Source organism: Hippoglossus hippoglossus, chromosome 20, assembly GCF_009819705.1.
Source record: "Hippoglossus hippoglossus isolate fHipHip1 chromosome 20, fHipHip1.pri, whole genome shotgun sequence".
Taxonomy (NCBI): Eukaryota; Metazoa; Chordata; class Actinopteri; order Pleuronectiformes; family Pleuronectidae; genus Hippoglossus; species Hippoglossus hippoglossus.
Genome location: NC_047170.1, coordinates 13789559 through 13815125, shown reverse-complemented (window position 1 = coordinate 13815125; position 25567 = coordinate 13789559). Strand labels below are relative to the sequence as shown.

The window sequence follows — 25567 nt, the reverse complement described above, 5'->3', positions numbered from 1 at the left end:
CAACCAGGAGCTCAGAACTGAGCTTTGGTCCCCACGAGGTCACCTGGTCCTGACAAGGTCGGTGTTTGTGCTGGAAAAAGTCCTAAAGAGGGAACAAAAAACGAGTGCACACACAACCAGGAGATTATCCTTCCTCGTTGTTTTCTTTGTCGGATGCTCATTTGTTGTTGCCGAACGGAGAAGCAGTCGACAGCACAAACACCCTGTCATTCCTCCTGTCATTACACACACACACACACATACACACACTAACTCCCTTACCTTCCACCACTTTGTTGACACAAGAGAATTCTTCATTTCTCCGACGGCGGAGGCACTGAGGTGAAATCCTCCATCCGGTGCTGAGCTGAATGGTTTCAAAGTCTGTCTCTTCTTTATTGAAGGAGCTTAAACTCGGGGACGGAGAGCAGAGCGGAGGAACCGTTTTTTCCTCTTTAAGACGAGATCCGCCCTCAGATGCTGCCACAAAGCCATACATCACCAATCTGTGATGGGAAACACATTCCAGGAGTTATTGTGTGTCACAATTTATGTCCTGGCTGGCACACCTGCTTCCCATCAACCTGCTTTGTCTGCTGCAGCTTTAGTGATCTGCCACCATATTTCCTGTCAGGGAAAAACTCTGATTCTATTATTTCAGTGTTTCCCATAGTCTCAGTTAGATATAGTCTGAACTTTCTTCATGTGTAGTAGCAGTTATCTAGAATAAGGCCTCATTTGGTCTCAGCTCTGTGTCCGTATGGAGTCAGTCGGAGGTGTTTTCATTCCTACCTCCGTGATCCCTAATGTGTCTGGGACCTCCTCCCCCCCGGTATCTCTCAGTCAGGAATGTATGTTGGAAAAATTGACCTTTCGAGGTGGATTTCCGACAGATGCACTTTTTGCTGTAGCGTCTGTTATCTGTTAAAGCAATGCATCTCATTGCGTTGAACACTAGGGGGCGGAGTCCCGAATTATGGACAGGAAACAAAACTTTGAGAACGAGGGCGTAAGAAAAACACAAATGTACAGAGATGCAATAAGGAACAGCTGTTTTAACAATGCTGCTGTTAAAGGTGGATCAAACTCTTCTCATTTGTTCTCCTTGTGATCTTAATTTTATTTTCTTGAGATCAGCATTTGGTTAAGTCCAGTGGCGCCAGAAGTATAATCTTAAACAACAAATTGATCTCACTTCAACATGTGGGTTTATCACAGTGGCCTTAACAACAGACTGTCTGATGCCCACGAGGACTGTGACTCTCTCTCTGGATCATTAACCCAGATCGATCACCTCGGCTCCAGGTGTTTTCAGGTCAGTGTGAGGAAGAGTAAAGTTGGAACAAACTGGGGGATCAGGTCATTGTCCCAAAATCTCCTGTGTCTTTTATTCAGCGAGGGGAAGTTTGTGCAACGATTGTGTTTTTGTATTTTGTTTTCACTCAAAGTGCAACTGAGGAAGTCGTACGAGACTATGTGCGTCATTTACCGATTACACTTCTGCAATGTGTGAAACCACAGACTGTCTATAAAAGATGGAAGACCAAAAATCATCTTGATCTCCCCCTGGTGGCTGGCAGTAGTAAAGGTCATAAACCCTGCCTTCTCCTTATTAGCAGATGGGACAAGGACCAGACTAAACTTTAAATACCTTTTTCTCAATGATGGTTTCTGAGATTTTGGGGAGGTTTTATTGTTGTTGTTGTTGTCGAGTGGTTTTCCAGGAAGTTTGGTTTGAATTAGATTGATGCTGTAAAAATGGGGTGAAATGTCTTGATTGACAGCTGAGAGGAAGTGGAGACTCCTCTTCCATCTTGATCTACAGTCTGTGGGTGAAAGCATGGACATAATGTGGTATGTGCTTCTAAAATTAGGCCACCTACACTAGGCTTATACACCTTTTGAATGTATTTCTTTAATACCTCTATATCAAAGTAAAAAACATTCTGCTGCTGGAGGGAACTTTATCAATTTCAGTTGTCGCAATCGTAACGAAACCGTTGTCTTGGCACAGCTCAGATGCAGATGCACAGTTCTATGGAAGAGAAAAGCAGGATTTTTATGGCGAACAGATTGAACCAGGCTCAGCTATTGCTCTGATTTGCCTCTCAAATACATGCAAGCGTATTTCCTGCCGATTTCATCATTGGTGCACGACCACGTGATCATTGAAACACTGGATGAATAATAAAATCCTGTCTCTTAGTGTCAAAACACTCTTTGTACTACTTTTGTTGCTCTAAAACCCTCTTAAATATTTAGACGTTTGACATGAACTGGACGTCCGGGGTCATATTTTCATCTTTCATCGCTGGAACCCCCCCCCACATCCAATCCGATTTTCTATGTCAACACCTGCTCACTGCGGGGAAACCACCTGCATACCAAGCGAGCCGGCGCGAGGGTTACGACCGCAGGTTCTACAAGATCTACTTCAGAGCTGGCTCCAGCTGTTAGGTGGCGACATTTCAAATCTTATCTTTTATTAGGAGTATAAATAAAAAAACACACAGACACGCGTGCGGGGGGCAGCGACGCGGATGATAAATTGCACAGACTGCTCCTTTGTCAGAGCCGGCGTCGCGTGGAAAGTGAAGCTGAGACGGACGCGTAACTCCTCATGTTCCCTCTGAGATGATGTCAACATTTGATGGTGTCATTTTCCAAACATTGTCGGTCCTGATAATGTCACCACAATGTCAGACAGGATGTCAGGTTGCCAATAAAAGCACAGTATACTAGTGTTTGGGGGGGGTCTCTCCATCTCCCGGGTGCTGCTGCTGCTGCTGCTGTTTGTATAGCTTGTTTTGATGTGGAGTAATAAGGGGGTGGTTTATGGCAGATAGTTTTTATTGGACGTGGATGTGTGGAGACTTTACAGCTCAGGAGGCTCTTTTGAGGGGGTTACATGCAGCATGTGGCATCAAACGTAGAAGGAATTGACTCAGGAATAGTTTATTTTAAGATATATTGACATATACCGTATATTCACATCACTGTCAAAGATATATGTAACAATTCGTCATTAAAATGTCATAAAACAACAAAGCCTATATATTGTGTTGACTTGTGTACTTACAATGTTCAGACCTAGAAAAATCCACTATCCAGCTCCGGGTAACAGTAATAATTAATTTTGGTCGCCTTTTTAATTGCGTCATTTTCACCTAACCCATGGCTTTGTCCGTCTCTGCTAAACAAAAAAAGTGAGTTTATTTATCACATATTCATTGGTTGTATCTGGCCAGATGTTAAACTTGTTGTTTTTTATAAACTTGCACCATTTTCAGAAGTTGAATGTCTAATTTCTCTTCTATTCTACTCTACTCTTTTCTGTTCTGCATGCTTTGCTGCGTTCCCTGTTGATTCGTGCATTTCTTCAGGGAGAACTGCTCGCCTCGCTAATTTTCATTACTTCACTAGATTCCCACTGCTACTTTTACACTTAACACTCTCCGTGTTCCAAACCTACAGCGAATGCAAATGAGTCTTTTCCTTTTATTTGTTTTGTGTCTCTGTTTGTCTAGTTTACCAAAAGATTCCCAGAAGGCAGCGTGTTTGGAAACAACGCTCACTCCCTTTATGTTGTTTTAACTCGGAGTCCAAACCGTCTCATGGAGCGACTACACTGCGGAGCTGCTCTGCACAGGAACTCATGTTGGTAAAATGTCATTGTGTGTCCGGGTTGTTTAGTTTTTAACTCTCTGACTGAGCGTCGTCTTGTAGCAGGAGGGTTGTAGTCTTCTCTCAGTTGGTCAGACAACATGTTTGTGTGCAGGCGTTTCTTCAGTTGAACAAAAACAGCGAACATAGTGATTTGGGGATTTATTGTGTAGAACTACCTTGTTCCTGAACATCATTTTTAAGTAAAACAGAAGCACAACTTGTGTCTAAATCATAAGACTGTAAATCCAATTCAGGAGATAAACGACCGCAGAGCAGGAAAAGGTTTAAATCATAGACCAGCTGCCTGGATTCTTATCAGACTAGATTCTTCTTCTCCATATTTTTATTTTTTCAAAACCCTGTCCAGTCATTTGATTCCTCAAACCTCAGAAACTTAATCTGCATCTGTTTAGATTATTGATTCAGGGAACATGTTTTGAGATGAGTATATCCTCAGGTTTTGTCGGGGATAATAAATGTCTTTGTCTTTTGGGCTGTTGGTTGGACAAAACAACATTCAAGGACACAGCCTTGTAATATGAGAGAGTCTGATGGACATTTTCTTTCTTTTTAGAAATAAATAACTGGGGAAATAAATAAGAGATGAACAGATATTGGATGGAACATCACACCCCTGCCTGCTTCTCCATCTGCTCAGATTGTCCACATTTTGGATCAGCTCTAGTTTTCCTCGGGCCCGTTTCGACCAGGTCCAACATTCTGGATTTCATAAATACTTAGTTTGTATTTGTAAAGTAGTTTGTACCAGTGTATTTTACCAGTTAACAGTAATCAGGAATAGTGTTGTGCGGCTCAGACCAGTATTTGTTTTCATGTTACACATTGGTTTCACCATTGAATTCCATCAGAGTGATGGCGTATTAGTAATCTGATTTAGCTGTGTACTCGGTTCCCTGTGTGTGTCTACGTGTGTGTGTGTGTTGTCTTTGGGAAATGATGGCTGGCTGACAAGCAGCTGAATCCCGACACATTGGAACATTTATCTGAAGCTCAAGTCCTTGTGTCTACATGAAGTTTTGTTTTCTCAGGAGCGGAGACATAGCTGCGGTTGACGGGGATTAAAGTTTTCAGTGTAATATTCCTTTATTTTCCTGACGGGAATCAGTGAGTCACAACCACGGCGACCTCGCCGACTGCAGCTTTAACACACACTTCACACCCCCCCTGAGGAAAACACACAGAATAACTGTGTGGAGGCGAAGAGATACATTCATTTAATTTTGCACCTCTCCTGTGTTGGAGAAGCATTTAGATGTGAAAACATGTTGGCTCCAGACATTCAGATCTCAGTGTGATGTAATATTAATGTGGTGGGCAGCTTGAGTAAACGCCTCAGAGATGAGAGTGAATGTGGGTTTTGAACACTGGGCGAATCTTTACAGTTAGTTTTTGGCCTCAGGAGACGGAATATGATCCATAAACTTCAGCAGCTTCAGTCTCCTCCTTCCCCTCGTCCAGTCTCTGAGCTTATGACGGACAGATGCAGATACAGCAGGAGTTCCCCCCTGTGTCAGTGTCAGGGTTACACTTCTCTCGTCCTTCTCTGTCTCCTCATCATCTGTCCATCTTTCATTAGTCTCCTGAATGTTGCCGTGCAGCTCAGGCGTTTCCCCTTCTCCTCCGAGAATGGACTAAAGTTGTTTATGTGTCTTATATGGAATGAAAATCCATTTGACATACTTCTACAAGACAGTACAGTATGAATTCATAAGAGACTAAAAACGGGCTGAAAATGGCTGCTCTGTTTTTATGAAGTAGATTTTTATTACTAGAATGTGTGTTTGCAGTAGCATTTGAATTTTTAATTTCTGCAAAATTCAGTTTTTTAGAAAGGTTGATTTCCTTTTGCTGATTTTACACATTACAAGAAAAACATAGTGGTACAAATTTGTTAAATCTTTTGCTAAAACTTTTACATATTTTTATAACTTAAAAATAGATTTCAAATGGCATAAAATCCACGTTTCAAAAATGTATAAAATACATATAGATGCTTTGTTTTCAATTCCAAATAAGACAGATACAATGAAATACTAAATCTTTTTATATAGACTCAAATTGTGGACGTCACATTTTCACCTTGGAGCACGAGTTCATGCCGTGTTTACAACCTTTTACCTAAAGCCGACCTGTACCTTTTGTCCCAGCGACATGTAGCTTCATGTCAGGCACAGCTGATGTTCACCCGAACACATCGAGATGTAGATGTACAGATTTTCGGGCAGAACAGAGATTAGTATCACTGCCAAAGAGCTGTACATGCAGTTTTAAATGGGCTCGGTGCCAAACGTACAATATGATTCACTGAACACTGAGCTGAGATTCAGGGGTTCAACCCAGGAGAGCTCAGTGCACCAGTTTAGTGTTGGTATTAAAGTGGCCTGTAACTTAACGGAGTAAAAACCCACTGGGATTTGAGTGCAAGTCCGATTTTTGAATCTGAATTTAAGTCTCTGTGTCCTCTGCCTTTTTAACATATTCTGAGCAAATCTCACACAGTGTTTGTTTTCATACATCATCATCAAGCATAAACTTTGCGGCACCTGATCCAAAGACACCGTTTTTCGACCGTCCACCAAACCTCTCGGTGTGTATTTGTGTGTGTGTGTGTGTGTGAGTTTCTGTGGTCGCGCTCCCTGTCCTCCGTTTGCTCCGCTCTTCAAAAGCCCTCACAGCTTCACGTCCACCTCCACCCAGCTGGACGATGGCGCCCTGCCCATCCTCCCTCCGTCCCCTCGAGGTGAAGGAAGCGCCAGCTGGCCCCTCTCGCCTCCGAGGAGCCTGCTTCTCCCTCCATCCTTCTCCACACGACCAAAAGCAGCTTGAGCTGATTAGCAGGCAGCCTCGCGTTTCTGTCTGTTTTTTTTTGTTTGTTTTTTTACAAGCTCCCTTGTTTTCTTTGCTGAAAGTAATGTGCTGAGTCAGGTTTGCCCTGACACGATTTGTCTACACTTAAATCTGCAATGAAAGGCTCCTGGCAATGTTTGTTTAAATCTACAAATGAATCAGTGTAACACCACCAACATGGCTGAACTCCATTTGGGATTTCGATGCCTATCCGTCCCTGGGAGGATCGGCTAAGCCTGGAACTCGATCTCTGCGTTTTATATCCCAGGCTGAATAGCGAGCGGAGGTATTCGATTTTTACCCCTCAGAGGGGAAATATGAATCTCTAGAGCAAAACAAACCGAGCGGAGAAGGATTGTGGTTTAATTAACGCTCATCTCGTGGCCTTTTGACATGCAAAGTGCTGTCGCTCAGAATAACGCAGGAGATCAAAGTATCCTCGGAGCTGTGTGAGTTCGTATTAGCGAGATCACAGCCAGACGCAGTGTTTGCTTCCCCCCCGGCTGCACGGTCTGCACGCTGCCCACCCAGCAAAACATTAACTTTAACAATGTTTCAGATAAAAGCCCGAGCTGTAAGGTGTCTCATTAGACCCAGAGGGAGACGAGCAATAAGAGGCCGAGGACACAAGCGCTCCTTCTTCCTTTCATTCTGTGCAGGAAACATAAAAGCAGACAGGCGTCTCCCACGTGGCTCATAAAGTCCACCAATGTTTCTGTTATAAAAATCCACTGCTGACTCCGCTGTCTGCTCGGGCTTTTTTTTACAGAGGAAGAAGTTGATTGGCTTCTTGTTTTTTTGTTTGTTTTTCTGGATTTGATTAGGAGACGTTAAAACCTCTTCCTGTGCGCTAATTAACACCATAGAGATGAATAAAAGGATAAAGAAACAACCGCAAATGAAACGTATTGTTGTTTCATCTGATTAATCGGTTCGAGAAACACCGTGTTACTGATTTTCAACACCACGTCTGTTTGTGTCGAGGTTTACATTAAAATAATGAGTAGCTTTGAGTTTGATTTTGGCTTAGAGCAGCTTAGTGGAACGATAAGCTGCGGGATGTCGCCTCGTGAATATTTGTTTATGGTCCATACGCTGTGTTCGGTACAGTGAAGCAACAGACTCACAGCAGCCTCCACCCTGTCCTTCATCACGTCCCTCTGCTTGTCTTTTCTCACAGCAGGACACAGATCACAACTACTACACATCCAAAACGTATGGGCCGTCCGAGGTGATGAGCAAAGACTTGTGGGTAGACGTCGACCACATGAACAAGGAGAAAGTGAAGATCCACGGCATCCTGTCCAACACACACAGACAAGCGGCGGTAAGTGGACAAACTTAACAACAGGAGAGTTACTCAGTGCTGAACTAACATGGTCCAAATCCAAAACTTAACATATTCAAAGAGATGTTTTTAAAACTCTCCAACTTTGCATATCAACTTATACGAGTACATTTAAATAATAACTCACTTTAGTATGCTACTAACCTTGTATGGCAGTGATGATGCTATTATTGTTGTACGAGCACATTTTAAACTCAGATTCAACTTTCTGTCTGCAGCCTTTTATTGTCTCACTCCAAGGGGCCAATAAGAATTCACATTTGAGAAACATTGGAAAACGATTGCGATGGGACTTTAAAGCCATTTTCCTCCTCTGTGTGGATGTTATCAATGTCCTGGAAATGCACCCTGCACAGAAACCTGCACTCCGGCTTTTATTCGTTTCATTTTATTTGTTCCCATCCAAAATAAAAACCTGCTGTTCCCACACAAACACATGCACAAACTCGCACATGCATCATGACGCCAATCAGCTACTGGCACTCACGAGCCGGTCGGATCAGTTAGTGACATGGGCGCCGAGATTAAAAAGACAGATAAAACCGACGGCAACAATAATAAGAAGAAGGAACAGTTTAAAAGCCTCAGTGCTGCAGTGAAGTTTAAAATCTGTCCTCAGCACAAGCAGGTGAGCCACGTGAGGTGAATACTGATGAAGTCACATGAGGCGGCAGCAGCAGCAGCAGCAGCAGCAGTGGGCTGATGGAGGAGACAGGCAGCAGGGCACTTACAGGCTCTGGAGGAACAATAGCTGGCGAGGAGATGGAATAGAGTCCCGCATTGTGCATTCTGCTCCTCCACCTCGCAGTCGTGTCGTGATGGATCGAACCCAACAATTCCAGCCAAGCTATTCTTTTTTAGCCACAGAGCGTCCCGGCCAAGAGGAGAAGCGTCTCTTCCAAATAGCTCAGGAGAAATGTGGGAGGTTTCTCTGACTCAGGGCTTAATCAATAAGTGAATTTCCCAATTCTGTGACCAGCCAAAGTCAGAGTCAGTGGGAGGTACATGTATATGGAAAATAGTGCAAGATGAAGAAGTTGAAAAACCATCTGTGCTGAATTTCACCCACCGTGTCAGCAGACCAGCGCTTTAAACAAATAGTTTATTATTGTGGCGGTTAGAGTCCTGAGAAACTGAATTAAAACCCTCTGGAGGAAGCCTGGGCGCTCCTCCCTGGCTCTGCCCGAGCTTTGGCCCCGGCACTGAGGGGAAATTGGCCAGTGGGGTTGTAAAACAAAACACAGCCGCAGAGGTCAGCTTCATCACAGGACTCTGCCAAAGTGAAAGCTCCGGATTGGCTCTATAGCCGGGGAGATTCACTGCGGTTTGCCACAGGATTACTCCCCTCGGCGTAATCCAGGATAAATTATAATGGCTCCGTGTTTACTGAGACTGTCCATCTCCGTGACGTCTTCTGGCAGCGGGGACGATTCAGTCCAGGGATAAAATGAATGAAGACATAAGTCATTGTTTGTGGCGATGTGCATGAACAGATTGTTGTCAGTCATGTTTATAATAACGTAGTGTCTTACAATCCATTTCATCATGTGTTAAATCTCATAAACATATTAGTCAAGAAAATCGCAGATGAAAAGTTTAGAATGATACTCATGGTAAAAGTATAAATTATATGATATTAAAACAAAGACTCGTAAAAGAATATATCTACATTTTGACATTTTCACTGAACGAGACTAAAACCTTGATCGTCCTGCAGGACACGTACTCGCTTCTATGCTAAATTCTGTGCAGGCAGACATGTTCCACACATTTGCTCAAGAAAATGAGAAAAGTTAAAAAGAATAATCTAGTGTATCACTTAACAAGAAGCATGATGAGGAATAAATGTGCTGTGTCTAAATTTCACTCTTTTTATTTTGAGATTTGAAATTTTGACTCGTCATGTATTTAATAATGACTTAACATGAGTAGTTTTAGTTTTAGCCATACTGCCTTTAGTTGTTGCACCATCATCAATAAATGAAAACAACTATTAAGACATATCACATAAGTATTTCATCTTCAATGAGTTTTTTGCCATTCTTAAAGTTTCATCAATTGTTTCCTTTCCTGGGCAGAAACTTACTTCCATTAAATAGAAATGTACCGTTTTTATGTAAATATGTATTTTCCCATGTTTGGGTAAAGAAACTTGACTCAACATGAATCAAGATAAGATAATTTACATAGTTTTTTATATTTCAGTTGCAACAGAAACTTTACTCACTGAAAATTGAATATGTTTAGTTGAATATATGCATTTTTCTTTCCACTCATATTTCTCAAGAAGTAATGAAGGTCTGATAAAGTTTATGTATTTAGTTTTTTTTACAAGATGTCCTTGGAATATTAGATATTTGCTGATTATTTCCAACAGCATATTCCAGTGCTCTGCATCTTAAATGCCTGCGAAGTTAATTTCCTGAGGATGTTAACAATAAAGCTAAAGGGTGAAGGTTTAAAAAAAAAAAATCTGTTTCTGATTCCATCACACGTGGTAATTCTGTGTTTTCTCTCAAACATTTTCCTTATCTAAATCCTCTTGAGTGTTTTGTTTAGTTTTTTGTGAAGATGAGAAGTGTCTCCTCTCTGCTCCGTCCTTCTGACCGGGGTCATCTGTCTGCTTCTCCCCTCACAGAGAGTCAATCTGTCCTTCGATTTCCCTTTTTACGGACATTTCCTGCGTGAAATCACCGTGGCAACTGGTGGTAAGTGAACACTGTTCTTGGACTCCGCTGTCTCAATACTAGTTATTAGTGTTATTATTGGATATACAGTATGTGCTTGGCATATTAGACACAGACGGGTTTTATTGCTGCAGGGTTTAGGGGGGAGGGGGGTGTGGTGAGATTTATAAAATGAGTCTGGAGTGCAGGGGCATTTATGAAATGGAGAAGAAAGTGTGTGTGGTGCACATATTTGTGTGTGTGTGTGTGTCAGTGTGTGTGTACCTGTGAGTGTGGCGTGGCCGCTGTACAAAGAGATCTCTCCACTGAATACTGAACAGGACCAAACAATGATTTATTTCTTCAGACGTTGTTTCTGGGAAACTAAATCACGAGACTCTGGGTTGAAAAAGCCTCGTCTGGCACAAACCACAGAAACAAAACCACCAGCACCTCGCTGCCAGCCAAACCTTCAGCCTGATACAAGATCATTTACAGCTCTCACCTCCACGGGACAGGCTGCTAGACGTGGGGATTTTAGAAAAAAACAAACCACTCCCAGAGAACTCAGCAGCTTCACACAAGAATTAACTGGAGGAGAAACCAGTCCGACTGGAAACCATCGTCCCTCTGCCAAGTGGTCTCGCACTCCCTGATAGACACGGATAAGAGGGCGGGGGTATCGGAGGATGTGTGTGTGTGCGGGGTTAGACATGTGACTCAGCAGACGTGTCGGCCAGAGTGTGCAAAACAATTTTCCACTTGAGTCTTGACAGCGAGACCACAACACCACCAACCGGCTATTATCACATCAAAGGCTCAAGCTCTGCTCTTTCCCAGTTGCTGCGTTTAAACTGCCACTGGAATAATAAGGAGTCTCTTATCATCATTATCATCACTGTCTCATTTTCCGTCTTCATCCTCCATCACGGCCAAAGTTGAGTCGGCTTCAGAGTCGTTCTGGAGGACGGTGATGAGGGGCACAGGGGGAGATAGCGTGAATTTGCATTCCTCCAGACAGAGATGGAGGGGCGAGGCCGGGCCGAGGAGGAGGAGGAGGAGGAGGAGGAGGAGGAGGAGGAGGAGGAGGAGGAGGAGGCAGATATCTGCGTCTTGTAGGCCTCTGGGGCTTTGCCTCCGAGACGCCATTCCCTCCCGCCCCTCCATTTCAGGGACTATCACAAGCAGCTCTTCCTCCTCCTCCTCCTCCTCCCCCCCGACTGTGCCATCTTTCCTCTCCACTTAAATTGCTGTCAGCGAGCCACTGTTTTTTACTTCAGCAAATATTTCTCTTTTTACTACCTAGGCTGAAACTCTGCAGGAGGAGATAATTTCTTAACGGAGTGTGCGAGTTATAATTACATTTATTTATAAATTTTTTCGGAGCCCCAGTTAGTTTCGGAGCAGATCCTCAAACACATTAACGATGGGGTTGGCCCGCAGCCATGTCAAACATATGAGGCTGAAGTCCGCTCTCATGGTTTGTTCATACTGTAAATCTGCTCGTCTTCATCGTCACAGGTCAATTTGTCAGATTTCTGAGAATTCTGAGAACAACTGACGTGTATTAGAAGCCGGTAGAAACTGTCTTTCTCCTTTATATGATAATAAACATTAAAAGGCTCAATTTAGGCAAAATGTGTTGATAAGACACAGGTATTTCTTTTGTTCTTTCTGCAGATTTAAACCAACCAAGAGCAGATTTCAGGGCTTTTTAACTGACTAAGCATTTAGACAGTTACTTCTCCAAGTAAGTAAGTAGATCAATGTTGAAAATAATCATTAAATGCAGCCCTGCTCCTGTTATAGTGCTAAAAACGACACTGTGGCAGACATCAGTGCCTGAACACTACAAACGCATCCCTTTACAAAGTCGGTTCAATAGACTACAGCTGCTCAGAAGCTCCGACAATAAATATAAGAGACAGAAAACATTCAAATGTCTCTAGAAATGTGCTGAGAATAAATTGGATAATGTCAACAAAGGGAATGTTCTGTATAAAGTGTGGACGGCCCATTACAGCAGTAACTGAGGTTTCCTGGGTTGTCAGTGACTGTCAATGCACCGCAGGTCGCGCAGTGAGCTGACAGGTTGTTTTTGGTCGCGCGGTGAGTCTGGTTCACGCCGAACAATGTGTGAAGGTCTCGGCGTGCACGGATCGTGATGAAATACGATCGGACCCCCGCCAGCTGTGCAGCCGGGCCGTCCAGCTGTGGTATTCGGTTTACAGAGCCAGCTGTCACACTTAACAGCCCCAACATCAACAAACTGTACATGTTTATCAGATCATGTTAAAAATGGTTTCTCAGGAAATGTTTGAGCAGAAGACGTAAGATACCAAACACAGAAATGAAGCAGAAATGTAGACGAGCAGAAGAAAGGAAATGGGGTCAGATTGCTCCTCATTCCCCAGAGAATAATGTCTTTATCCACGTTTATTCCATGGAACGGCAGCTTCTAGAATCTTCTAGAGACGATTCACAAAATAGGAAACGTTCCTGCTTTACAAATCATCTTCATTATTTCATAATTTTCTCAAATTGTGGCTCTTTATGGTGAAATATCGGACAGTTTTTCCACTTTTCCACTATTTAATTGAAACCAACAGAGAAGAGAACATCAATTTTGGTTAAAGTGCTCGTAGCTCAGAGAAATGTGCGACCTGTGACAGGCAGGTAAGAAATTATAAGTTTTTACTGAGTTTAAAATGTAACAACACCTGAAACTTCTCTGAGGATTTTGGCCCAGTTTCAAATATCTGTACGAAAAATACTAAACATTCTTTCCTATAATATCCAGCTGAAGCATAATATACTTTCGCAGGAATGTGTTAAACTCTCGCTGCCCTTGATTCGAGTTGAGGAAAGATATTCTTGGTTAAAGGTCAACAGTGAAATAAAGCAGGAGACGTTTGTTCACTTCTTTATAATGTAACTAAAACCTCAACCTCTCCTTAGCCGATGTTTTTGTTGCATAAACCAAACCACACACAGACTCAGACGTGTTTGCTCCAGTGTCAAAGAGCCGCCCATCACCCCGACCACCACCTCTCGACAAGTTGTGTGTGTTATGAAAACATCGCACTCGTCTATGAACATAATCCAAGCAATTACATTTACCCCCAGAATGTGTTTGTAGTGCGTGAACATAATTTGTAGGATCGTTTCAGGCCTTACTGCAAATTTGAAGTATTAACCCCCCAAACAATCCCATCTTTGAGATATTGAACACATGTTCCGGGCAATTATAGGTTGATGGTTGATGGTTGAAATACTATGGGTACTTAAACATACATCAGTGTTATAAGAGCTATCTTAAATGACGGACAACATCTTTGAGAAAGTTTTATTGTACAATTTGACTTCTTAGTTTGGTCCCATCCACTAACCTGGAGGAGGTGTGGTTCCTGGCTTCCTATGCAGGCACTTCGGCCTCACTATCGGGGCGCCATCATGTCGTCCATCTTTATACACAGTCTATGTTAAAAGACCAAATAAAAACATGGCTGTGTGTGTTTGGGTAAATCCAGCCTGGCTCCTCCCGAACCTCAGAACATCTGCCATAAACAGAAAATATCCTGTAAATTAAACACAGCTCAGCACGAAGGAACAAAGACGTTGTCCAAACACAACGTCCAATAAACCGGAGCTTAAGTCGAGTGGGACTGTTAATTCCCTCATGTTTTTCTTGGACGTCCCGGGCCCTGCACTTTTGGACCCCGGCACATGTAAACACGGCCCGTCAAAGAAAGAATGATCCGACTCATAAGGACTCTTTCTCTTTCACTACCTCAAACTCTTCTCCATTATTTCGTCTCTCTCATCTTTGTCCTCTCTCCTTGAACATCTGTTTTCCCCCCAGAGTTCTCCCGCTCTTCCTCCGTCCAGTGTCCCTCTGCTGTATGTGAATGAATCACCTCTCTATTGAGCACAATAATGAATGAATAGCCTCTCAGCTGAGCAGCCCCGGGGGCTCTCACCTCTTTAGTGTATTGAGCGGCTGCGTAATTTTCTTTAGACTGTCGGATAAGTCGCATTGTGTTTTCAGGAGATTGCCGGTGGAGAGCAGGGGCATTGTGAGCGTGTCCAGACAAATGTGTGTGTGTGTGTGTCTCGATGGGACGGGAGATAAAGACGGTGAAAGTGAAAGGAGAACGACTGACGTGGGCGAAACAAAGAGAAAGCAATTGAGAGATAAAACTGTGCCGGAGCGAACCTTGGGTAAATATGAGATGAGGTGGAATGTATAGAGGCTGATTTGGAGGAAGTCGTTTGTGTCGCCGCACGATCGGATAAAGGATTTGAAAGTGAAGTCGCAGCATCATACGACCGTGAACTCACCACCACTGTGTGTGTGTGTGTGTCTGTGTCTGTCTTGAATTCAGTGTGTGTAGACTCAACAATCCTGCCTCTTTATGTTCTATCTTCTTTACATTCATGCACCATAATGCAACACAGGGAATGTGCTTCTATCTGATGTAAAGTGGCTCCTGAACTGCCCATTAAACCCGGAGTGTTCCCCTGCTGGAGGACATTTCTGTGTGATTAAAAATATCACTGTGTCAGATTAGGTGAGTGTCGTAAATTGTAGTTTTGGTCAACATCACAGAGCGAAAGATGGAAGTTGTCATTCTAACAATATGCAGATGTCACCTTGTTATTATATATTATATATTATTTCACAAACTTTCAATATTTTCATCACACAAATACTGAACCAATTCACCGATAACTAAAGTAAAAGTAAGTTGCAGTCATGTTCACACAACTAGAACGTTTTAATTGACAGTAACTTACTAGATTTTTCCTACACTGATGCCTGTTTCCAATGAGGCCCATGCACATTTTTTATAATTGGAGCTTGAGCCTCTTTGAACCAAAAGCATTCAGCCCTGGAAAAGGAATTTAAGTATAATTTCCTTTTTTTCCAGTAGCGTTTTTTACGATTTTGGAAGGGATAACTAAGCGTAACCATGGTAACCCCACTCATTCAGCCCTCCGGCTCTGTATCCTTTACCTCATTCCCCCCTCATCCAGGTAGAGCTCTCTACTCTGAGGTCTTCACACAACTGAATCAAACCACATTTTCACTCGCTCCCCGTGTGTGTGTGTGTGTGTGTGTGTGTGTGTGTGTGTGTGTGTGTGTGTGTGTGTGTGTGTGTGTGTGTGTGTGTGTGTGTGTGTGTGTGTGTGTGTGTGTGTGTGTGTGTGTGTGTGAGAGCTCCATATAGAGGTAATTCTGGGAAGGGAGGTCTTTGAGGGAAGATTGATTCCCCTCATGCGTTGCCCTGCTCCTAGTTTCCAAAGTGATAGATGTGTTTTTATAGCCTGCCCACTGTATGAGAAGACATGGTGAATGGTGACATGAAATGGGGATTTATGGGTCTGGCCTCAAAAATCCTTTTTTCTTTCTCAGCAGGGTTTTTTATTCCTTTATGCCTCAGAAAGCCACTTTATATGTTGTGTTTATCTTGAACTGAACATTGTCTGATTTTTATTCTAACTGCAAGGATGAGAAGATGAATATGAAGTAAATATGAAGCAGCCGCCAGTTAGTGTAATTATCATTTGGACCCGTAAATGTAAATACAAATGTACGTGTTTTATCATCCATCCATCATTTACACCTTAATACCTTTATCAATCTATCCATGATTAAATATTCTGTTAATTATGCATGTATGCTAAAAACATCAGTTTTAAAATGTTTAAACAATCTTGTCTCTTATCATAAAAATCCTACATTCTCCCAACTTTCAATAAGACAAATTTAGTCTTGTTTGTTGCAAGAAGAAGAATAAAAGTTTTTCAAAAGGTAAATATCATCAAAGAGACGATATTCACTGAAATGAGTTCAGAATAAAACACGATGAAGCCTCGTGCTCAGGTTGTTCTGTGGGATATTTATCCATCAATGCAAAGTCAGAGTGAGGGAAAAACAGAAACTCTGCATACCTTGAATTAATCTTCAAACAGCAGCTGACTCTGCTGAACTTTGTTGTCAGCGGGGAAATTAAGACGCTGCTGGATTCTGTTATCATCAGCGCCGATTCTCGATGCAAAGACTGTTCCCTCGTGATGAATGCTGAGCATTCACCGCCATTTTCCCAGAGTCCATCAATAACCACGGTTACAGGCGGCTAAATGATGCAGCTCTAGTTTGTGTTGACTGAGCACTTCCATCTCGGCGCAGACATTTATTTGTGGCTCGCTGGAGGGACGCATAAATTGTGAGAGTTAACATAATCTGTTTTTCGTTGTCGTGACGATTGTTCACTCCTATTAACACCTGTGATGGATGATGATGAGTAAAAACACACGAGACGGGTAAAGGAGGACACAGGTAGACGCAGAGCAGGAGCAGGTCGGTGTTATAACCCCATGATGATATTTAACTGCTCGCTCGGTTTACAGCATCTTCTTTCAAAGCCCCTCAGATTTGTCCGTCTGTTTCTGATTAATCTGTGCTGCTGTATCTGAGGCAGCCTGCAGCACGAGGCCAGAGAGAAGCGATTGTTGTGGGTTAATGAGTTTTTAACTTTGGCCGGACCGGAGGGCTTGTTGTCCTCCTGAAGGAAACTGTATCAGATAACGGGTTTATTGTCGGAGGAGAGGCGGTAATGGAGGAGAGGAAGATTGATGTTTGTTTTTATGAGTGCCCAAAAGGGTGAATCCATCTGAAAACCCTCCATCAAGGCATGTACAACACTAAAAGTGATGCATAGCACAATATATATCGGTGTTTCAAGAGTTTAGGAGCATCTACCTGAAACTCCGAAGAGTAAAGAAAGTTACATGTTGTGTTTTTTTTCCTCCTGCAGGTTTCATCTACACGGGCGATGTGGTCCATCGGATGCTGACGGCCACACAGTACATCGCTCCCCTCATGGCCAACTTTGACCCGAGCGTCTCCAGAAACTCTACGGTCATCTACTTTGACAACGGTAACAGCGTTTGGCAGCAGTTTGGCGTTCTTCTACATCGTGTGATACATGATGCACAAGACAGAAGGACATCGTGTTCCACAGTCAACAATTTTGTAACAAGCAAATACTAAAGTAATAATAAATAGATAAGATAACTGCAGGTTGGCAACGCACCATGATGTCACCTATTGGTTTGTGAGCTGCTGATTTGAAGCCTCGAGTTTGGCATCTTGGCTTTTTGAAACAAGATGTAACGCATTGGATGGTACCAGCTGTCAATCACATGCTATCCATGCCCAAATTTGCCTTATTGTCTATTTTGCTCTAAATTGGATTTTGCATCACTTTCCTCAAATCTGCTGAGATTGTCAACACACACTTTTTGGATCCTCAAACCATGAACCCTGATTAGCTTGTCTCCACACCCTGCATGGCTCGAGGCCGTAGAACTCCAAAGTGCAGCGCTGCTGGCGTTATCTGCCGTGTTTTCAGAAACTGAAGCGAGGTAATCAGCACCCCGAGGTGGCTGTGGGGGGGGCAGGTGTTCTCCCTCGACAGATCCTGCTTTCGCTTCTCAAGCAAGATGCACACAGACTTTCTGAGGAGCTGAAAACGTGATGTCACTGCAATAAATCAAACCAGTTTCATTAAAAATACATATAACGTCTTAATGAGGAGAAAATAATAAATTGCATTATGGCAAGTTGAATCCATTCCTCTGCTCCAAATTCTTGGGTGACTAACTGATGAAGGATCTCACAAAAAACTATATGATCATTTTACAATATAAATGTGAATATTTTAGAGTTTGTTTATATGTTGGTCTGCATCAGCGTAATGAAGAAAGACCAAAAAACGACATTTCTGACTGTTCTTTTATCCATTAAGAATTTCTTAAATGATTTTACAGAAACTTAATCAGATCAAAACTAGAAACAAGTTCACACAAAATGATGATAGTGTAATGAAGACAGTTGAATAGTTAATAGCAAAAACTTAAGATATTTATTGTGACATTTATTGTTCTGACTCATGAGATGTCTTCAGATACATTTGAGAGACATTTGTCATTGCTTAATTTCTACGACTCCCTCTGAGACTTTGCTCTGAACCGTAGTTACTCATTTGAAACTGAACTGACGCTGTTGGTTGTTATCCATCAAGTCAGTCATCGCCTCCTAATCGCTCCGCCGCAGAGTGACGGACCGACTGCGTGACCTTCTGCAGTCGAGCTCATCAGAGTTCAACAGAACTGGCAGCCGATCGATTCTGAGGCCGAGGCCCCGCTCCTCGACGCGCTGTCCATCAGTCAGCGTCCTGAGCTGCCTGGTTGGTTCTGTTATGGGAGCGTCTGTCACGCTTTCCGTCAGTTTGATGAGGCGTTCACAGCCCAGACGTCTTGTTTGTTCTCGTGACACAAACAGGGAGGTGGGAGACGTGTGAAGCTTCAGTGACAGTGTGAAGCTTTGTTGTCAGACGCTAAATTTCAGCGAAAACTGAATGTTGTCGTCTTTTGTTAATTAGAATCTGCAAAATAAAGAACGTGTGATTTGGTCGGGACGAGTCTCTCTCTCTCTCTCTCTCTCTCTCTCTCTCTCTCTCTCTCTCTCTCTCTCTCTCTCTCTCTCTCTCTGTCTCTCTCTCTCTCTCTCTCTGTCTCTCTCTCCATCCTGACGTTTGATAAGTTAGTGAAGTGTTCCGACACCTGACAGACTGTGAACGTGACTGTTGTCGACGGTGGGATCTCGTGACGGTGCTGTGGTAAAAATACCGTTTTGAGATTTCAACACAACTGTAACTTCTTTTCATAGAGACATTATTTACTGATGAATTTCACACGCTTTCATTTAAAAACACTAGAGATGGGATAGGTTTTATAACATAAAGAAAAGTACAGTATTACGTATTACAGTCTGACTTAATATGGTGAAAGCTTCCAGTAAACATTATTCACTGGAGACACTTTGACACGTCACAGCAGGAACCATTTAGCTTTCTTTGGTTTTAGGCTCCTGGTATTTTCATGCTGTTTCACTGTCGGACACCATTTACACTTCAAACCAAAGTGTAAACTTTATTTATGATGGAGTATTTATGATGGGAAGAAAGAAATCCAGACTCAATAGAGTATTTTAAGTTTGAGACAGTAACCAAATGATAAAGGTGAAGATGTTATAGTTGTCGTCCCCTGATTTATGAAGCCTGAGGAAATCAGATGTGTGAGCTGGACGGCAGCGGTGTGCAAATGTGGCACACGGCTGCTAGATGTAAATTTAAATGCCTTAAATCTCATGTGGACTTTATCTGGACTTACTTTGGAGACAGTTGTAAAGATGCATCAGGAACTATTATTTTATACATTTTATACATAATCTTAATAATAAATGCGACGTAAACCACATTAAAACTTGAACAAAGTTACTCGACCAGGCAGAGGAAGAGCTGGCGTGTTTTGTTTGTTTTCAGTTCCATTTCAGTTGCGCTTGTAAGTGGAATTAGAAACAAGGCCAGTGTGTGCTCCCCCCCCACCCCACCCCCCCCACGCCTCCTCACACACACTGTATTTTTAGTCTGGAAGCCCCAGATAGCTCTGCGGCCTCCCCTCCTGAACTCAATGCATTTTTAACAGACTTCTACCAGCCTTACCGTCTGCTGACTGAGTGAACGCACTTTACCATGAGTTAGCAGCAGTTTAGCGCTCTGTCCTCTCAGTGGTTCTCACTGTCTTGAGTCTTTTTCCTCCATTTTCCATCCAAACATGCAAAATGGAGCGTCCTTGCCAAGTTGCACTCATATTAGGTATTTCATATCAGTGCAGGATCCGAGCCTAACTCGACTTAACCTCCTCCTTTAACACATGAAACATGCATCTCCAGAGCCAGAGCCCCTTTATACACACCACATGGGATTTATTATGGTTTTCCTGTGCAAGCGGACGCCTGTTCTCTCCAAATTGGTGCCAGAGAAGCCAAATTCTTGTCTGTACTTTGGGTGGAAGAGCTCTGGCTGTGTGACGGAAAAATTGATTAGTTGTGTTAACAAACCTTTATTGTCCTGGAGCGCAGCCAAAACGTCTAACTCTGAGCGGGGGGGGGGGCTTTCACGTCGATAGGGTCTCCACAGTTAATCAAAGTAATGTTAAGAGTAATGTGAGGCCTGATGTCTGGAGGTAGAGACGGAGGCTGCGTGAGTCTGGTACTAATTTAGTTTGTCCCCTAAAATTAAGGCAACATGTGATGATCATTTGACTTGATGTGGTCGAGCTGGATTCAATATTATGGAGGTTTTTGTGTTCCAGTAAGTTACTCGTTAATTGGTGCGGTATAAAAATAAAAAAAGTATGACAATGGCTTTCAATGACGACCGTGTTCTCCTCTGATCTGAGATTCTGTGTTGTCCTGCATGTGGGAATAAACTCTGTGTGTTTGTTTTTGTGCTTCTGGTCGTAGGTACTGCTCTGGTGGTGCAGTGGGATCACGTTCACCTACAGGACAACTACCACCTGGGGAGTTTCACCTTCCAGGCCACGCTGCACAACACCGGCAGGATCGTGTTTGCATACAAAGAGGTCAGGACTCATTCATCCCAAGCAGTTTTATTTACATCCACTGAAAAATGTAATGTTTCTCCAATTTTGTGTCATTTCAACAAACATTTACATTTACTACTATAATCCTGGAGGAATCAAAGTCTTTTCTAGCAAACTTAAATTCATCAAACGCCTACATTATAATAAAAAAAACTGTGAGTTTGAAGGTGACATTATTAAAACCAGCTTCGTGCGTCAGGATAAAACATGACTCACTTTCACACAGCTCTAACAATCAGTTTAGTTTCTCTCTCCTACTCTGTCAGACTTTTCAAAAGTATCTTTGTAATTTCTCACACTGGCGACGGCCTCATGTCTCAACCATTGAAAATATCGGGGGCCACATTTTCACGTATTTTCTTTCCGGTTGTTATACAGACAAAATAATGGGTTTCGTGATGAAAGTAATGAATCCTCTGTGCCGTCAGACTGGCCTGTTTCCATTTGTCGGCCCGTCCCAGACACATTGTGTCTCGGTAATTGATTTTTCCTCTCTTTTATTTCAGATCCCCATTGAGGTGGCACAGATCAGCTCTGTCAATCACCCGGTGAAGGTGGGCCTGTCTGACGCCTTCGTGGTCGTCCACAAGATCCAACAGATCCCCAGTGAGTCTCAGACACACGGTTCTTCAGCTTTTACCACTGAATTGTCCACAAGAACAAATTCTCAATGGATCTTTACGTTACTTTAAGTTACCTTACGTTTCGCAATGTTGCATTAAGAACTCATCCATTCAGTTTTATAGCCAATGATTGAAAGGTTCCCAAGTCATTAAGGTAACTGACTGCATCGTGTTTTTATTTACTTTAAACTGTCTCCAGCTCTGAGTTCAGCCTCATCTTTTTTTGCTTTATTTCCAACTGTCACCACCTCTTCACCGGCACTGCACCGCACCGCCCCCCCCCCCCCCCTCTCACAGCAGGCAGTGGGCAGAGCTGTGGGCTCAGCTTCAGATCTGCCTCCCCTATTTACTTTTGACTTACTGCAATTCTGGCCCATTAATTTAACAGCGAATGTGAGCAGAGGAGAAAACACTTCAAACCTTCTTTTGTTTCCACACTCAGACTCTCCCATCTTTCATGGGCTCCGATTCGAAGCCCGCCACAATAACGAGACGTCAAATATGATTAATTCAGTAATTTAGAGCTGTTTTGGTCGTGCGTTTGACACCTGGATTTCCTTTATTTGTCGAATTTAATTACTTAGGCCTTTTTGTCCTTCATGGCATCGTTATCTTATTTGTAATAGGATTTCTTGCTTAGTTTGAGTTTCAGTTGAGAAAACAAATTACTGTGAATTATTTGGAGCGATAGCCGACAGCTCAGCCTCTTGTTTAGAAAGCTGTGGTTGGCACTGAGAGATGCTCTGAACCTGTTAGCACTGTCCCCCTGTAGACTTCATACACCAAGTTGCGTTTGAAGCCTCTGACACAGCGTGATGAAACTAGCAGCTGCTCGGTCGTGGGGCTGACGAAATCCAGATTGAGACTGAGATGTTGTTTTGAAGTGTGCGTTCTCCTCTTTGTCAGACCTTTTTTTTTCAAAATTGCTCTGATGATACATCTGAAAAGATAAAACTGATTCTACTAAAGCGTTAAATACACCCAACAGACAGATTAGAGACAGATCCAATGCTTGGAACACACAACATAAAACTGTGACTGTTGTTGTTTTGACGATCTCCCTGGCACCAAGCGTCAGACACCCTCACTGTCAAGTGTTAAAGCAACACATGTGTGTGAATCCACCATTTCTGCAGATACATGCACACTACTGTGGTGCCCTGAAACATCCACAGCTCGACAGACCTGCTGTATCTCCTCGATAGCAGATTGCCCAAATCGTGATCGGACCATCCCCGTGTGGAGGAGGGGGTTCAGAGATAAACTCTTGCAGCATGTGAAACTAAACCACGCTTTGCTTTCTCGCCGTGCAACCAGCAAGAGATATTTACAAATTGAACAGATTTGTGTCCAAGTCTGAAAAGGGCAACGTCTGCATAATGTGCCTCAGTCCAAAGGTCTTGATGCGTCCTGGTTGTGCAGCAGGAGCCTGTGGAGGAAGCGAAGGATGCTGCGAGTTAGATCAGAGGTTTTTTCATAATGATCATCATCACATTGAGGCAAAAAAATAGAGAAGGGCCCTTTTTAATGGGAGAGTATTCATAGATGGATGGGGACTAACCTTTAGAAAAAAGCAAGAATCAGCAGTTTTCATGGAGAAGGATGACATTGCTGCTCAATTCTCCACAGGAACAACCAGAGGGGTCAGTTTAATGGATGGTTGCAGTCAATGTTATAGAAATGCAGGGACAGTAGAGATGGTCAGGAGGGGGCAGTTCTTTTTAGAGAAATGTTACTCAGCTTCAGAATATGTTGGAAAGGTAAGTTCATTGATGTCATAGACAGGAAAGCTATGTCATCATAGACTGACGGGCGACATGACAGCTCCCCAAGTGGGAGGTAAATCACCTCTATCCCCTCCTGGTGGGAAGCTGCAGTAAAGGTCATACTGTCACACTGACGCATTAATCAGCGGGATTGATACAGCGTCGCCACACTGTGATCCCTGCAGACTGCGGCTCCAACTTATTTTAAAAAGTGCAAGATGGCGTCACCCATATCTGGGATATTTCAACAGGAAGAAGTGGAGGTGTGTTGTCCATATATGGGTTCTACCATGAAAAGCGTTCCATCTACGCGTAACAACCGCGGCAGCCGGAGGGACATTTGTTTGACCCCTTTTTATTAAAAGCTCAAATAAAACATTTTACACGTCCCCCAGTCAGAGCACCGCCACAGTCTACCCAGTAAAAGGATAATTCTTGTCTGAGGTGTGTAATTATAACAGGTCAGGTACAATCACTTGTGAAGAAACAGGCTTTCATTGACTTTCCCAAGGCTTATTATACTTTATCACAGGGTGTTATTCCTGAATTGAAACCGAAACCAAATTCATCCCTTTTCATATCTTCCCGCCTGTACCTGGAATAATACTCTTGATTCCCAGGAATACGCCAAAGCTGGAGCTGTTAATTATAATCAGAGGAAACATTGTGATTTAATATACTGGAGATGTCAAAGAGCCAAGAGTGTTGTCATGTAGTCGATTTGAACACGTTGAAATGTTTGTGTAAAAGCACAAACACGCAGAGTGCTATCGGATGAGAGGTGAGTGTGAGCCTGCCATTATTCCACCATCACTTTTCACCTCAGCTTCCTGACACGCTGCCACCGATTTCCACGCAGCTCTTTGATATGGATGAGTAAGCAAAAAAATTCAGATTGAATCATAGAAACGTTTATGCAACACTGATTTATTGCTGAAGAGAGAGGGGTATAGGATCTGGCCTGACCCTCTTGTGCGTAAACGATGACACACTTGCAGATCCTCTCGTGTTTGATAGTATCGGTGGAAGGTGGCTACTGCAAATCCTCCTTCGCGTTGTTTCCTTCCACCTTCCAACCAGAGCTGTCTGCTCACACAACAGCTCAACAGCCCCAGGCGGAGGAACTGACCTTCCTCTGGCACCCACCGTGTCATTAGGCACCTGATAATCCCTCCGCTAGAGGCGAGAGGAAGCCGGTCACCAGGGGAGGAGACGGGGGGGGGGAGGAAGGGTGGTCTGTTTCTGAGGTTAGACCGAGGTGGCTCGCATCGTCCGCTTTGATCACTCGTCCTGTGTGTAATCAAACCCGGCAGGTTTGCAGGGGGAACAACATCCGATCATATGGGAAGCACAACACTGTAGCCAGCTCGGTCAACACTTCCCAGGGCCAGAATCAGGCAAAAGAAAGAGAACACGGTGTAATGTAACAGGAGTAATTTGACATTATGGAAAATAATATTATTCTCCTCCGTGCCCTGACTGATACCACATCTTAGCTTCGCCTAAAATCCAGCAAATACGCCCTGTGAAACCCACACTTTTTCATTTTTATGCCTCAGCACTTTCACAGATTAAACATGCAAGATATAATGCGTTGGAGCTTTTTTATTAAACAGCCAGGCTGGGTCTATGTGCTCAGCTAAGATCTTTACCTTCATATTTAATGGAAAGATGAGAAAGTGTTGTTAATATTCTTGTCAGGGGACTAAATTGGTGAATTTCTTAAAATACCAAACTATTCCATAAACTATTAAACCGCTGGCAAGATTGGTAAATATTGAATTTCAAGGGAATTGTCATTTATTATGCAACTTCTGATTCACTGATTCATGCCTGGAGCTTCTGCCTAGAGAGGCACATACAAATCTAATTACACTGTGGATCAACCACTGTGTGAACAGCACGGAGCACTTATCACATCTGTTCAAATACTATGCACTGGAAGAGTGTATGCACTGACCATGCATTCTTCTGACAAAGGATATATTTCATTTTTTTTTCATTTTGCACCGATGATATAGAGGATGCATCGCCAGCAAAAGAAAGCAGCCCATTTTACACTGGGCCCATACAAGGGCCCAAGCGCCATAAGAGTCAATGATGTATCTAATCAATCGGCTCATCTCACCGCGGCCG

General features: G+C 43.0%; 1 protein-coding gene across 1 annotated transcript in view; it reads left to right on the top strand.

Moving 5' to 3' along the window:
• The window catches only part of plxdc2 (plexin domain containing 2), a 73069-nt gene that overhangs the window by 33485 nt on the left and 14017 nt on the right, over positions 1-25567 (top strand). The window contains exons 3-7 of the mRNA XM_034572647.1: positions 7694-7840; positions 10500-10569; positions 17349-17471; positions 20903-21021; positions 21549-21648. Of these exons, the coding sequence (XP_034428538.1) occupies positions 7694-7840; positions 10500-10569; positions 17349-17471; positions 20903-21021; positions 21549-21648 (559 nt within the window). The remainder of the gene's footprint in view (positions 1-7693; positions 7841-10499; positions 10570-17348; positions 17472-20902; positions 21022-21548; positions 21649-25567) is intronic.